The sequence below is a fragment of the Armigeres subalbatus genome, chromosome 3 (genome assembly GCF_024139115.2).
Source record: "Armigeres subalbatus isolate Guangzhou_Male chromosome 3, GZ_Asu_2, whole genome shotgun sequence".
Lineage (NCBI taxonomy): Eukaryota > Metazoa > Arthropoda > Insecta > Diptera > Culicidae > Armigeres > Armigeres subalbatus.
In genome coordinates this window covers 421,213,309-421,228,674 of record NC_085141.1, presented here as the reverse complement: position 1 = coordinate 421,228,674, position 15,366 = coordinate 421,213,309, and the positions used below count along the sequence as shown (strand labels likewise).

Below are 15,366 nucleotides of genomic sequence, written 5' to 3'. Positions count from 1 at the left end.
GGGCCCATGTGCGTTGTTAATCCACCCGGCCGGAGTGATACTGAAATTGAATGACCGTCGAACCGCCGGCGATGCACATACGCAGATAAGTTTTTCGGACCCAACAACACCGCGGCGAACGGTTCATTTCGCCAGCAACGGCTCGTGGTGCGGCTTTTGAAAGCGAGGAGAAATCTTCTCAAATTTCCGTTACAGCAATAACGAGGTACGGACGATGCCTGCATATATCCGACTAATCTTTCTTTTGGCCATAGTTCGATGATTGGGATTTCCGTCCATATAGCGAAAAATTGCAATTTCTGTAACATGATACGGAAGTTGGCAAAATTTCCATTTGACGACAATTACCCTTCACTCAGGGGATCCGAAAAATGAGGCTCCGGAAAAATGGGGAAAAAGTCTAATTGTTGGCTCTTTCGATTTCGGCAACAAAACCTCAAAAGATGTGCAGAAATTTTCGATGTTACAGGTAATCCAGCCTAAAATCGGATTTTAAAACCGATTTTGTTTACATATAGCATATTAGGGATAACATTTAGATATGGATTCAAATCAATCCGCAGTTTTCATAAGAAGACTGCTCAAATGAAACACAAAATAATTTATAGTTGGTCAATCCAGATTGTACTTCAATGAGAAAGTTAGAGTTCAGATCTGTATAAGAATAAGAAAAAAACTTGAAAATTGATCTAAAATTATTTTTAAGATAATTGCAGCTTGTAGGAGCAATAATAAAAAAATGCGTCATAGGACTAATTTGTCAATAACTCTTTCGCGAATTATTTACAGTTGTATTTTTTATAAAAACATGTAACCCTTCAATGATCCTAAAACTTTTTCTCATTGCTCAGAATCTGAAATTGGCGAAGTGACAATTTTTAAATTTCATTCTCATGCCTCGCACTTTGTATTTTAGAACAATGATCTGTTCGACAAAGTTCTAGGATCCTTTAAGCATTACATATTAATAAAACAAAATTGAATTGTAAATAATACTAACTGATTATGGATCGACTGTACGATTTAACTTTGTTTTTAACAAATAGGCTACTCAGTCTTACAATTTCACAACGAGCTTATTATCTACCCGACGTTTCGGGAATTGTGTCCGTGTCGAAACGTCGGGTAGATAATAAACTTGTTGTGAAATAGTAAGCCGTTTAATAAATATAATTGTAAATAACTTTAGCAAATTAGTGACGTGACATTTTTTCGACATTTGGGTTGTTTAGGGTATATATGTTTTTACATATTCTGAATCTGCATAAAAACTGAGCCTAACCCCAATTTTTCAGAATTTTTGAAGCACCGGAACTATTTTTAATTTTCATTTTAAATTTGTATGGGACTAAAAATTTGTTTTTATGCTGCATGGACCAAATGGCATTATATGAACGTTAGTGTCATTCTATCGATTAAAATGGCTCATTGTTTGCTATACCAAAATGTAAATAAAAGGATAACAAACAAAATAAAAATATGTTAACAAAAGAATGCTTTTTATGTTAAACTATAAATATTTTTCGTTGCTAAACAACCCAATTCCCATCATTATTCAAGAATATATCACAGAAGTTGTTTTTGAAACAGACATATTAGAAAAATGTAAGCCTAATAAGTTTCATCCAAACTGCAGATTACAATTTTAAGTATAATACACCGTGGCCACACCTAACTTTGTGCATTTTGTGATTATTTTTGTTATAGAATGCGCTTTATTCATCTCATCGCAAAACAAAGAAATGTAATACTAATTTCGATGTTTTCTTTTTCCTAACATGCAAGGCCACTGTTGATAAAAACTACAAAAATAAGAAGTAATTCAAATTACTTTTCATTCCTTGGTTTTTCGTGGGATGAACATAGGGCCTATGAGAAGAAGTCCAGGAGCGCTAGACCTATAAATGGTATAAAAACAGTGGCATTTGACAGTACAGAATTGCACATTTGAGTGTTTCAGAACTTAAAAACTGCACCCAAAACCATGACATGACCAAATCAATATCAAATTTTCAAAACGACTTATCGGCTTTTGTAAACAAATATTCAATCGTCGATTTATCGAATCTGAGAGCACTCTCACGCAAACCAACACCATCAACAGGTAGCCGAAGTCTTCATCTATTTGTTGATGGTGTTGGTTTGCGTGGGAGTCCTCTCAGATTCGACAAATCGACGAATCTTTGGTTACAAAATCATCGCTCCAAAGTCCCGACGTGATGATCTTTAATTTTTATTTTTGAAAAACTTGTTGATTTTTTTTTATTAATTCAAAAGAACACCTTTTCCTGAGTCACGACATATTTTATTCACACTTGTAGCTCTTAAATTTTGATCAAATGATCAAAAATCAATTTTTGAAGTTTTTTTAATTCGACTCTTTGACAATTAACGCTTTGTTTGCAGCTCGATAGTAAGTTAAAGTCGATAGTAAAATCAATGAAATAATTAATATTGAGCGGCTTAGGGGAAAATGTTACAAGGTTAAGAAATTTTAAACTTCCATTTACTTCCACTATTATTATAGTGGAAGTAAATGGAAGTTTAAAATTTTTTAACCTACACACCCGTTTCAAATCACTCAGAGACTGAGTGAAATTGTATTGCCGTCTCTTTTTTTTCCCACGGAAAAGTTACTCAATTTTCGTAAAAAGTGGAACTACTCAAAATTTGAGTAGTTCCACTTTTTACGAAAATTGAGTAAAATTTCCGTGAGAAAAAAATAGACGGCAATACAATTTCACTCAGTCTCTGAGTGATTTGAAACGGGCGTGTAGTAAAATCAAGTTACAGGTGTTTAAGGAGGAAATTATGAAGATTTTAAAAATTAATTTTTAAATAGTTCCTTTGCACTAAAACACATAAAAAATTGTATTTATCCCCAGTTTTTCAAGATATGCAATAAAATCAATACTCATAAAAAACTTAAACACGACACGAACACTCAATTTATTCGACCAACAATATCACACACAAACGACCCACGCGCTTCTTGATCACCAACCTTCAAAAAATATATGAGAGTTTTTGCGACTTCACTACAAACGTTCAAACATATTCGGCGAACTTTGACTCCGCCCCCGACAGGTCAAACCAAAATCGAACCGCTTTGATATTTTCCAACCGAGCCGCCAACTGTCAAACGGTTGTTCGAACAACTTCACACACGTTCAAGCTGTCGTAGCCAAGCAAACCCGTCTTCCGATTTGCCTTTTACCAACGAAAACAAGCGCGGAACACCGAAGGATAATTCGCATGTTCCACCTCAAAAACAGAACACTGAATGATCGTTTATTTTCATCGTTCGAATAATCTAGAATTCCTGTCAGCCTACTGAGATTGAATTTCAAATTTCTTCTCATTAGCTTCTTTGTATGCTGGCATTCCAAATGCCAACTACGATTGAATTTCAAATTCGTTAGCATTTTTCCTATTAATGTCATTTTTAAATATTTTAGTTTATTTCATTATTTTTATCATGAAATAAGAAATACGTTCCACTTTATCCATCAATGTAACCAACACATGCAAATGCATTTTTCAGACTCACTTTATTCCCCACACAAGCAAAGCAGCAACCGAAGCATTTTCTTGGGGACGGAGTCAATGTTAGAACAACGTGTTTGGACGTGTGTACGCTACATTATGGAACGTACACACGGTCAAGCAGTTTGACCAACATTGACTCCACCTCTCGTTTATTCGAACATCCATCAAGTTTTACCAACAGCGGCACACACGAACGACCGAAGCGCCAACTTGAGCACCAACCATCAAAAAATATATGGGGGTTTGTGCAACTTCACTACAAATGCTCAAACATGTTCGGCGAACCTTGACTCCACCCCCCGAATACTCAATCCAAAATCGAACCGTTTTAATTTTTTCCAACCGAGCCGCCAACTGTCAAATGGTTGTTCGAACAACTTCATACACGTTCAAACAAAGCAGCAACCGAAGCGTTTTCTTGGTGGTGGAGTCAATGTTCGTCAAACTGCTTGACTGGTGTGTACGTTGCATTAGACAGAATCCACAAAGAATCTATTTATAGATCTCCATTACACATTATTGTTGTCGTTGTTTCGTGTGTCCATTGTGCCCATTTGTTCTTGTCGTGTATCGTTGCATTGTTCGGATGCAATTTATCCGGATCAAGGAGTGTATAATTGTCGCTGAAAAATGCAAAAAACAAGCAACAGAAGAGAGTGCTGGCCGACAAGTCTTTGCCCTCATCTGCAGATGCAAAAGACAATGTTGCGTTCCATTTTATCTGCGACAAATATGAAGAGATAATTGTTGTGAACTTTTCAAACTGCGGTAACTTGTACATTTCAGAAGTAAAACACTGATATTATAGCGCGCTTAAAAAAATCTACTCCTCCGCTTAGTTTTAGTCGCAACGAAAAATAAGCGCCAGATATGTAGTCGACTAAGAAAAAACATACCTGAAGAAAAAAGCTTCTTTGATATTTTTGGATATTTGGCCGCCACGTGGTGGATAACTGTTTTTGTACTGCGGAGAAATTTTTCAAATCTATGAGCGCCTTGGAATATGACCACAAAAGTTGTCATTTTGTTGCAAGGCACAATATACTTATTAAATCAAAACATCATCGAAAACGGACTACTTCTCTAAATGTGCGACAAGCGATCAGTGTCCTATTCTGTTGCATTTTACCGAAAATTTTATTATTGCCTCCTCAAATTATAAATTTTGGTCAAAAAAAGCGAGGGGAAGGAGACAAATTGTTATTAAGGTGATTATACAATAGACTAACGCAAAATGAACTCCACCAAGAAATTATGACGTTTGAGCGGGTCGCATAATGAACGCAAAATGAACTCTTGTTCGAGAAGACGACCCGCTCAAATGTCAAAATCCATCAGGTGAGTGAATTTGATGAACTCCTGCACAGGTCTATCAAGCCATGTGGTGAATTTCAAATTCACCACACGATTTTCTACTCCTATTGTCAAAAGTTCAAATCTAGCGTAATAATTTTCGTACAATGCTGAAATTAAAGTCGATTGTTAAGCATGAGTAAGCAAACGATTTACGGATGTTTCATACCCATGGGCATTGAGGTTTTCTCAATTCGTGCTCTTGAAAAATCACTAGAAAAAACACGTGGTTTCCAAGATGGCCGATTTGTGGCTTTGTTGTATAACCACCTTAAATATTTGTATCGGCCTAAGAAAAAGAAAACATGTTTTTTAATTTCTCAGTTGTCTTAATTTTGATGGAAACAGCCGTGTCTAGAATTTATCAAAAACTTCGAAGATCCTCATCGAAAACTTTCATCAGGATATCAAAAAATAATTTGACAAGCTTTTTTCAAAATTCCTTAACTTTAAAAAATCCAAGGCACACATTATTTTTTTACTTTATTGAAGTGTTTTTTAAATAAAATTCCCAACATTGGTACTGATTTTATTGCATTCAATAGAAAAAAAAACTTAAAAATTGGCTTCATGATGCACAATGCTTTTCGACGGGTATTACCAAAAAACCGTTTTTCTTGGAAATCCTATATTTTTTTTTGTTTGTGTGTGAGTCATCCTCTACCCCTCACCCAGCTGGGGGTGTTGGTCAAGTAGGTCAAGTACGAAGAATTTGATCAGATCTCATACTCCGTAATGGTGCCCTTTTAGTTACGAAGACTAATACTACAAAAAGGATTCACTTCTGAAGCAAGGCAAGTTTCTTAAGTGAGTGTAGGGAATGGGATGTACTAGTTGTTCATAACAGGTACAGCAAAACTTCACAAGGACGCCCTTATTCGTACTAGCTTCTCAGGGAATAGAAGGCCGAGAAGAGCCACCGTTGCTAGCTAAAGCTTGAACCGGATATCTGGGACTCCCACAATATCCGCGGCAATAGAAGCAAACGATGCCCTGTACGTATTTAGTGATAAATTTCAGGAATTTTATATAGCGTTTGGAGAAAACAAAGTAAAGAATTGGAACGTGCTCACCAGTTTAGTTCGTCAATAGCTCCAGGCTTAAACAGGGCGTAGCACTCGGCGTAGCAAGTCCAATAAGATATCGACGTATTCATGAATTAGCACTTCTCATCCTTCTTTACTTCTATCGGAACTATGGCTGCAATGCCCAACTGTTGTCGTTTGGGTACTGTGAAGACTCTCGTGGGATTCCTAGCTGCGGTAGCTGTTATTGTCAAGGCTTCTGCTCTTCCAGTTTAATTGGTTTATCTCAATGAAAATTTCAGTTTCATATTTAATAACGTTCTCGAATTAACTCCGTGATGTAATGATTATCGTTGATGTTATGCATCCTTCAAGAACCAACGAACAGGAAAAAATGTGCATACGTCCGTGACCATCACTGAATCTTATCATCCTACATATCCTTCCCGTTTAGTAAATACTTCTGACGCTTGTCATACTTCTGACGACCAAGAGCACGAGTTCTCCGATGTCTTGAACCCATAAGCCGAAATGGAAATACGGATCTTAGCTTCTGGCATCTGATTTCTAGGCATAATGGTGCCAAAATACAATGGTACTATAACGCCCTTTTCAAATGTTGGTCTGGAATTATTTTCTATTTATTTTTTCTTGTATTTAAGTTCAGTGAATTTAATTTAAAAATGTTTCATGCAAGTCCGTTTTTTTAACTCGAACTTAAAAAAAGACTTCCCACGCACGAGTGGATAGGTCCACGTTTTCCCGAGTCGGTGACAAGCGATCTGTAATGGAAGACAAACAAAAACAAAACACGGGAGACAACGAAAAGAAGAGGACGTTTTTAAGCGGAAATGCTACAAATAGGGGACACACAAAGAATCAAATTCTAACATCAATCTCTTTTAAAAACAAATAGATAAGGTTCATATACTCTAAATCAAGGCCCGCCAACACTTCCCTAACGGGTTTTATTTACTTTCCTCGTACCCGGACAATTTAAGTCAACTCAGACCTGGTTCCACGATGCTCGACACACTCCCACACGACGTACTCGATATCCTGATAGTTGCCGCAGACAAAAAGATTGCTTCCAGTCCGAAAGATATGTACATTGAGCGAGTAGTGATTAGACATTAGTCTACACATGGTACGAATGAAATCACGTTCCACGTTCAACCCTTTGAACCATGCTCTCTTCGATACCTGAGGGAGAATAAAATGCAGCCATCTACCCATGTCTCCACTTTTCCATTTCCGCTGCCAACTGATCAAGGTCTCCTGACGAGCTATTGCAAAAAAATCATCAAAGGCGATTTGCCGCTCCTAAATGTCGCCTTCTATAGCGCCCACCTTAGCCAGGGAGTCCGCTTTCTCATTGCCCGGAATCGAACAATGAGAAGGGACCCATGTCATGGCGATGGTATAGGAGCATTTCGATAAAGCATTTAATGCTTTTCGTATCCCTCTTAAGAGATACGCTGAGTGCTTAACCGGCTTCATCGACCGAGCAGCCTCCAGAGAACTTAGACTATCGGTGGAAATGAAGAAGTGCTCAGCAGGAAGTGTTGCAATATACTCCAGTGCGTAGTATAAAAGCTGATAGTTCAGCAATGTATACTGAACATGGCTTCTTCAATTTAAAGGAGGCGCTATGTAAATTGTTGTAGACACCGAAACCAGTGGAATCCTCAAATTTTGATCCATCTGTAAAAAACCTTCTGTCTGCGCTGACATGCCCGTACTTGTTTGCAAATATTCTAGGTATCACCATCGAACGATGGGAACCGGATATTTCATGAATCTCCTGTTTCATGGTTGTATCAAAAACTACAGTGGAATTGTGGGAATGGTAGAAGTTATCACGATTGGTGTTAACCGAAGAGGGGGCTACCTCAAAGTCTCTTTAGCTTGTATGCAATCAAATACAAGGATGATCGTGATTTTGCTGATGAATACATTTTCCACCCAAATTTCTATGATACGAATGTTGGAATGATCATAAAAAGTAACTTTATAAAAAAAACTTTATAAAATTGCGTACAGTTTCCGTACTTGCTATATTCAAATAAACATAAAAAAGAGCTTTAATTTACAGTAAAAACACCATGATTGAACTGATCATTAAAAATTGTTGACGTGCCAGAGAAAAAAACAACATCACATTCACATTCATTAGAACTTACTCCAGCAAAAACATATTATTTTATCCTTGGGTTGCAACATTCGGTTTGGCAACATTCGATTTTGGCAAGAAAACCATACGATTTTGGCAATACAAAACAATTTTTAAATTTTGTATTAGCCGCTTAGAAATAAAACTGGTTAGATCTCTGAACCGACGTAAAAAAAAGCGTAATTTTTTTTAAGGAAAAACGCTTAGATTTCAAAATCTGCGTAAAAAATCGTCACAGTGTGTCTTGTGTCACAATGCGTGAAGAAATGTGAAGTATCATTTTGGCAGCATAAATGTTCCGAACATATTGTCAAAATCGAATGGGGTCTGTATATTGAATTTTCGTTACTTCGACATCATAACCACCAACAGGCGATAACTTGGTTTGCGTATAAGTTTTTGAAGGGCCTCTTCAGGTGTCAAATGAAGTAAGGTATTATATATTTTAGGTGATTGTTTGTACGAGCACACACTGTATGGACAGTTTTTTGACACAATACTAGGCTGACCATACGTACAGTATTTAACGGGACAGTCCCGTTTTTTAGAACTTGTTGTGCTGTCCCGCCGTAATCTAAAAAAATTCTCAATTTGTCCCGTTTTTCCATTGATCCTACATGGAAAAGTGTTTTTTTTGCGTTTTTATTTTACTTACAATATTATTCATGTTAATTTCTTAAATCTAAACTTTTCCTCAACTTTTCATTTATATCTTGATTTATACCCATAAATATCATTCACTTTCAGCTTCTAGCTTTTGTTTCTGTTCCTGTTCTATGTTCTGCTAAAATATATTTTAGTTACTAGATAAAGATTGTCGCTGTCGTCGCTGTCCGGAACATCTTTTGCTGGCGAGGATAGGGGAGCTAAATGTCAAAGAAGGAAAATCCATACGATTTGACAGGTATGTACCACACATGTTTCGGACAGCAGAACAAAGGGAACCGAAGCAACAATCTTTATCTAGTAACTAAAATATCTTTTGTTCTGCTTATTCCACAGGCATTGAAAATTCATCAGTGGATTGAGTGGATTGAACCAAATAAATTTTTTAATAAAATGCTCCTATATCAATAACATTCGCAAAACAGGCAATTTAGGCTCAATTTGTGTCATGTTTTGTTGTTTTCCGGCGTGTTCACTGCTGAAAATATTCACAAGTATGAGAAATAAAACAATTACCGCACCAATTCTTTGTTTTCGAATGGTATTGATTTGGGTACATGTACATGGTATGAATTCAAGGGGCAGTTCCCTTATTTCCTGAAAATCAGGTCACGCCTCAACGTCAATAAAATGAAGCGCAGAGACAGACATTCTAATTTTCAGATTAAGTTCATTTTCGATTATTTTTTTTTAATCTTCCGAAATAGGTACTTCATTTTTTCACATCTGCTTTACCACATATTGTTCAATCATTTGATTCTTTCCGATTCATTCGAAGTCTTTCTGAATATTCCGAAATCATACACTGTAAGAAAACGACGGCATGAAAAAAATAATTTATAAATCAACTGAACAAAATCAAGTTTAAGGCAATTTCAAACCGAAGGAAAATTTGGTCGGATTAAAGGCTAGATTTAAGGTCCCCACGTACTTTAAGGCTAGTTCACACATCAGGAGCTTGTCTGCAAATTTCGCTCCCATGTGTGTGGACGAGATTTATGGGATTCCGTTATGAAAAATTAGAGCTTCAGCCTGGTTTAAAATACAATACGGCGGAAATCTCCGAGAGTCCGAGCTGTAAACCAGGAATTAGTTTCCTTTTCGCGATGAAATTGTATGAGTCCCGCTTTTTTTGGATCACATGAGAACAAAATTAATGGAAAAGATTCCCGAGGTGCGAGGCTACTTTAAGCTTCGTTTAAATCAATTTCGATCAATAAAGACTGTGAATTGATAAGATTTGGGTTACTTGGACTATTGTTTGTTATTTTCAATTGTTCAGAATTGGAAAAGTGTTTGATATTGGTATAAAAAACCTCAATGTATGATTAAAATAAAATTTCAAAATTCCCCAATTTTTTAAAATGTTGAAAGATGCGTAATTTTCTGTTCCTTCGTGTTTTTGTCTGCGTCCCTTTGAAGAGTGAAATATTTGTAGTTTAGTACTTTTTCACAACTAACTTAATACAGTAGAAGGTTATGGTGGTGAATGATTCACTCTAAAATATTAAGCCCATAGATTTTGAAATTATCACAGCTCTTAAATTTAATCACAAGGTTTTTTAACATGTCCCGTTTTGCGAGCACATTTGTCCCGTTTTTTCACCGAAACGATCTGGTCAGCCTACACAATACCTATATACACTTTCAGTTTTTATGCCTGTAGCTCGGCAAAATTCGCACAGCCGTCAATTCATCAACGGATATTATATTTATTACCTAAAATAATAATTTACAGAGTTTCAGCAACAACGTACGTACGTAACGTACAAAGAGAAGTTTGCCAAGAGCTAGGTAAAAGTATCAAAAATATTTGGGATATCAGTGAAAAAAAAGAAGTGTGTACACCACCAAAACAATGCTTTTTTTATACACTTTTAAATATTAGTATTTAGACCTTCTTCTTCTTCTTCATTGGCATTACATCCCCCACTGGGACATTGCCGCCAGGCAGCTTAGTGTTCATTAAGCACTTCAACAATTATTAACTGCGAGGTTTCTAAGCCAAGTTAATATTTCAGCATTCGTATATCATGAGGCTAACACTATGATACTTTTTATGCCCAGGGAAGTTGAAACAATTACCAAACCGAAAATTGCCTACACCGGCGTCAGGAATCGAAACCAGCCACCCTCATTATGGCCTTGCTTTGTAGCCGCGCATCTTACCACATGGCTAAGAAGGGTCCCCAGTATTTAACCCTTTACTTTTGCATAATGGTACAGAATTCCCCGTCGGATGCAACTTATTGTGAGCAAATCGTTTAATTCGTCAACCTGAGTCGATTGATTTACAACACTCAAGGTACCCTTCAGGCTTCAATAAAAAAAAAAACCGTTGTTGGAGTGATCATATATCCTTTTTTTACACCTTGGTGTATGAAAAAGGCGAAAATGTTCGAATTTTTCGCCCAAAAATAATATTTTGAGGAAACAAAAAAAAACGGAAACATTTCATCAACAAATCCGAGGAGTATCAGGAGGATATTTGTAACGGCTTTACTTCATTCTTGAATTGTTAATAATGTGATGAAAATTAAAAACAGATAAAAATAAGCCTGGTTCGATCATCCGACTTTTTTTATTTAAGATTAAATGAGTCCCGACTTGTTTATTTGTTTTATTCCTTGTGACTCACATACTAAAATGTGTAAGACATACTAAGGTATATAAAGTTAGTCAAGATGGATTTGGTAGATTCATGTTTTTTTCTTTTCTTTCAATATAATATGAGTTTTATACAGTGAGATGGAAAATAGAAAACTTTTCTTGATAGGTATCCTTCTCATATTCTTGAAGACATAAAATACATGCAAAATAGACATTCTAATTTTTCAGTTTGAATGATTTTTTTCTAGGAAAATATTGATGTCTATCTATTACTATGCTATTTTGCCCTCAATGTGCCGCCGCGTTTTCTACTATCAAATCAAACCTTGTTGATAATTTCGCTTTATTCTATGATTAATGAAATATAAATTTCGAAGCGCTGGCTGTTTCAATTCCAATGCCATTCGAATACCTGTACATATCATAAACTTGCAATCAATTCAAATCATCATTGTTCGAATACGCCCTACCGTGCGTCGATAACAACGTAATTAGAAATAAATATTTATCGCACTGGGTAGCGAACCACAGCGCCGTCAGCCAGGTGGGAAAAGCATAACATATGGAACCGATTTTCGACGGCTGATAGTAGACCGATTGGCTTATCGCCCACACTCACCGCATCGAGATCCGTGTCCCAGAGCTCCTTCAGGTCCCCGTCGTCGAAATCCATGTTTAAGTAATCCAGCTTGTAGGCTTTTGGGTAGCGGCCGGCCCCGAACAGGTCGTCACGCTTCAGTTGTGCGAAAGATGAACCCTCCTCCTCCCCTTTCTGTGGGAGCAATCAAAATCCGCCCGTGCGTTCACTCACTCACTAACTCAAACTGTTGCACCAGCTGGCTTCTGTTATGAGCCTTCAAATCACTGCACCTTGCAATGTTTCTTCTTCGAGCTTTTTCTTCTTTCCAAGCGAGCCTGAATTGGACAATTTCTTCTTGGCTTAGGCACTCGTTTACTCTATTTACTAAGAGCGCTCATTCACCTACTTGCAGCATACTTTGCTCTTGTCTTGGTTTTAGATTTTAAGTTGTAGCAAGCAGAAGATCCAAAATTTACTTTCAAAATGCAGTGTGGAAAATGAAACTCTACCAATTAGCTCTAATTATTTTCTTTCCGTTTTATTTTTACTATGCTCTTTTTATATTAAATCACTTCTTCGTCGGTTGTATACGGTCTGCTTTCTCAAGCGTGTAGTGCACAATTCATAAGGCATCAGTCGTTATACCGAGTTATGGACACGGGCAGCTACAATACTCGTATGCTACCAAATAGGGCCCCAATAAACAAGCTCGGCGGTGATAACTACTTTCGATGAATCTTCATAACACTCCATCTGCCACCAAAACACAACAACCTGTTGGCTTGCGTCAAAGAGTTTTCAAATTCCCAATCGAAGCGTGTCATCCGCCGTCAACCACTTGTTGATTGTACCAACGCAGGCGAGAGCACGCTTTTTCCTTTGGAGAGAATAATCACGCACGCACGGAACGCTTGTTGCATCCAGACATTCACAATCTTTTTATGTCGTGTTCCAGATTTACGCCACACTGCTCTGTTTCGTTCCGCAAGACACCGCCAATCACTCGACCGCTTTTTTCGATTCAATTCCTTATCAAAGAGAGAAGGAGCATACAAAGTGGTCTTTGACCGGTTCTCTTCAACTCACTAATGATTCTTTCTAGTTTCGGCTAAGACCGGCCAGATTTTAAACCACTTTAATTGGACGTATCTTTTCCCACTTTCAGTTCTCACTCTCAGTCTCACAAAGTCAGTCAGGAACAATAGAATAAGATGCACGAGGAAAACTGAAGTTTAATGAACTACCAACGGGGAAGTAAATTAATTACACACTCGGCGCTCTCTTCTTTGTCAGATTACTTCCCCTAATGCCGAACTTCTCGACGCTTACGACTTGTCTCGTATCACCGTATTCATGCAGACAGAGTACACAACTTTAGCAAACCACGAGATTCTTCTGCTATAAGATGAGGAACATCAAAATGATGAAAACCCAAACACTACTAAGTCTTGTCCGTCAGATAATAACCAAGTATTCCAAAGCACTAGTAAAGGATGTTCTACGAATAATCCCAAGTGATATTCTGAAATATCGACTCTCACGCTTTCTCCGGCGGGCTTACAAACGAGCGGCTTCACACCGGTAGCGACGTTACTACTAAACGCTCCAACTTTCAAACTTGGACTAAAATCAGCTCCGCTTTACGGGCTTTGCTTATGCGGCGGACAAACTCTGGAATTCGATGGCTGATGCTACAGACAGAGCTCAGCGATCCAACGATACGTACGGACGGAGTGAGCGACGCGCGAGAAATAAACGCTTTCAAGCTTCCAAGCGAAGCAACAGGCGGTGAGCATCGCGCACGTAGCCTGGCTGACGGTGGTCGACGAACGGAGAGGCTTGCGCGTATGCCGGGCGGGCAGGGTAACCGAATAGAGTAACGGTCTAATGGAATCGAATACCAACGGAATATGAGTTTTGCAAATTGTTTTGTATCTGAAGTTCAAATATATTTTTCAAACAATTGTTAGTGAGCAAAAATAGTTTTTTTTTTAATTATAATTCTTACAACCATGCGGCCGTTCAGGGCTTTCAACATATCCGCACAGCCTACTGCAACCGGTTGAAAGTTGCGGTGAATGTAAATTATTGGACCGTATAAAAGTAGAAGGTGTGAGAGAACGTGAAAAAAGAGAGAAAAATGAACACACGCTGAGCCATTCATTCTCCGGTATTTCTTATCACCATTCTTCCATACATGGGATGTAATAAAAGTTAATTCATATCGTTTTATATTCATGCTCTCGTCGATGCTTGCACACATAAACGAATCGGTTGAAAGCATGGTGGAAACAATCTCATTCATGATTAATGTTCATTCTGCGAGAGACCTTACGATATACCGTATGTTGAGAGAATTGAATAAAATGTGGGATTAATGAAAGCTCTGTGCATTTGTGTTAGATTTGTTTATATGCTGCTGTATTCTTCTACCTCACTGGAGTTTATAGTGCGGAAAGAGCACAACTAGCTGCAAATCAGTAGCAGAGAAGTAGCATTCAAACCGGCAAATTCTAACAGTATGGCTCGTAATGTTTGAAGATGTTCAATTGCTTTTGAATTACACTGCGTAACAAATTATGTAAACAAAAACTTACCAAGGCTTGGGGTCTTTAATGACCCCTGGCTCTACCAGTAAAATCGTTTACTCATTAATGGGTACTTTTTTCTGCCATCTCTTTCTCTCTGCTGATAAATTTACCCATTTTCAGGAGAATAAGTGGATTTACTCATTTAAATGAGTAGATCCACTTATTCTCCCAAAATGGGTAAAATTTTTAGCAGAGGAAAAGAGATAGCAAAGAAAAAGTACCCATTAATGAGTAAACGTGTTTCCCGTGTAATGAAAGAATTAAAAATGCGGCTTCAAAATCCTAAACCGAAGTTTGAATGGAAAATTAGGGATGTTAAACATGAGGAATATCAAACGTTGATTGCTAGTTGAAAATCAATTGCCTATCTTACGAATGTTAACCACTCGGTTTACTGTTCGGCATTCTTGTAACATGTCCCATCCATCGTGCTCTTCCAACTTCGGCTACCTTCTTTATTCGGGGCTCCGGTACCGGTACGTTCTGGATCCGGTCTTATGAGCGTTCTGTACATGATGCATTTGATGCGGGTGTGAACCTATTTTTACCTTTAGAAAGGATCCATGGTAGACTTGGGCTCACTGGTGACTGCCGAAAATGATACCAGTAGAGAAATTCGGAGACGCAAATTGGCTGGAACTCGTACGTTCTTTGGACTCCTCAAGACGGAGGATCAAATAGAGTTCGCCGCCATACCAAACTGATTACAGGTATACCTCGATTATATGGACTTCAAAAAAAAAAGTCCATATGATCGAATTTTCCATATAATCGAAGCAATTTTTTTTTCTCAAAATTAGTGTTCAAATATTAAATTAG

General features: G+C 37.6%; 1 protein-coding gene across 2 annotated transcripts in view; it reads right to left on the bottom strand.

Annotated features, from left to right (window-relative positions):
• The window catches only part of LOC134227344 (cyclic AMP response element-binding protein A), a 299,421-nt gene extending 285,710 nt beyond the window's left edge, over window positions 1–13,711 (bottom strand). Inside the window, exons 1-2 of one of the 2 annotated variants that reach the window (XM_062708751.1) lie at window positions 13,518–13,711; window positions 11,996–12,291 (exon numbers count right to left, since the gene is read on the bottom strand). In XM_062708751.1, coding sequence (XP_062564735.1) covers window positions 11,996–12,049 — 54 coding nt within the window. In that variant the 5' untranslated portion in view covers window positions 12,050–12,291; window positions 13,518–13,711. Of the gene's footprint in view, window positions 1–11,995 lie in introns of both variants that reach the window. The other variant, XM_062708750.1, reaches the window with a different exon arrangement.
• Between the last annotated feature and the right edge of the window lie 1,655 nt (window positions 13,712–15,366).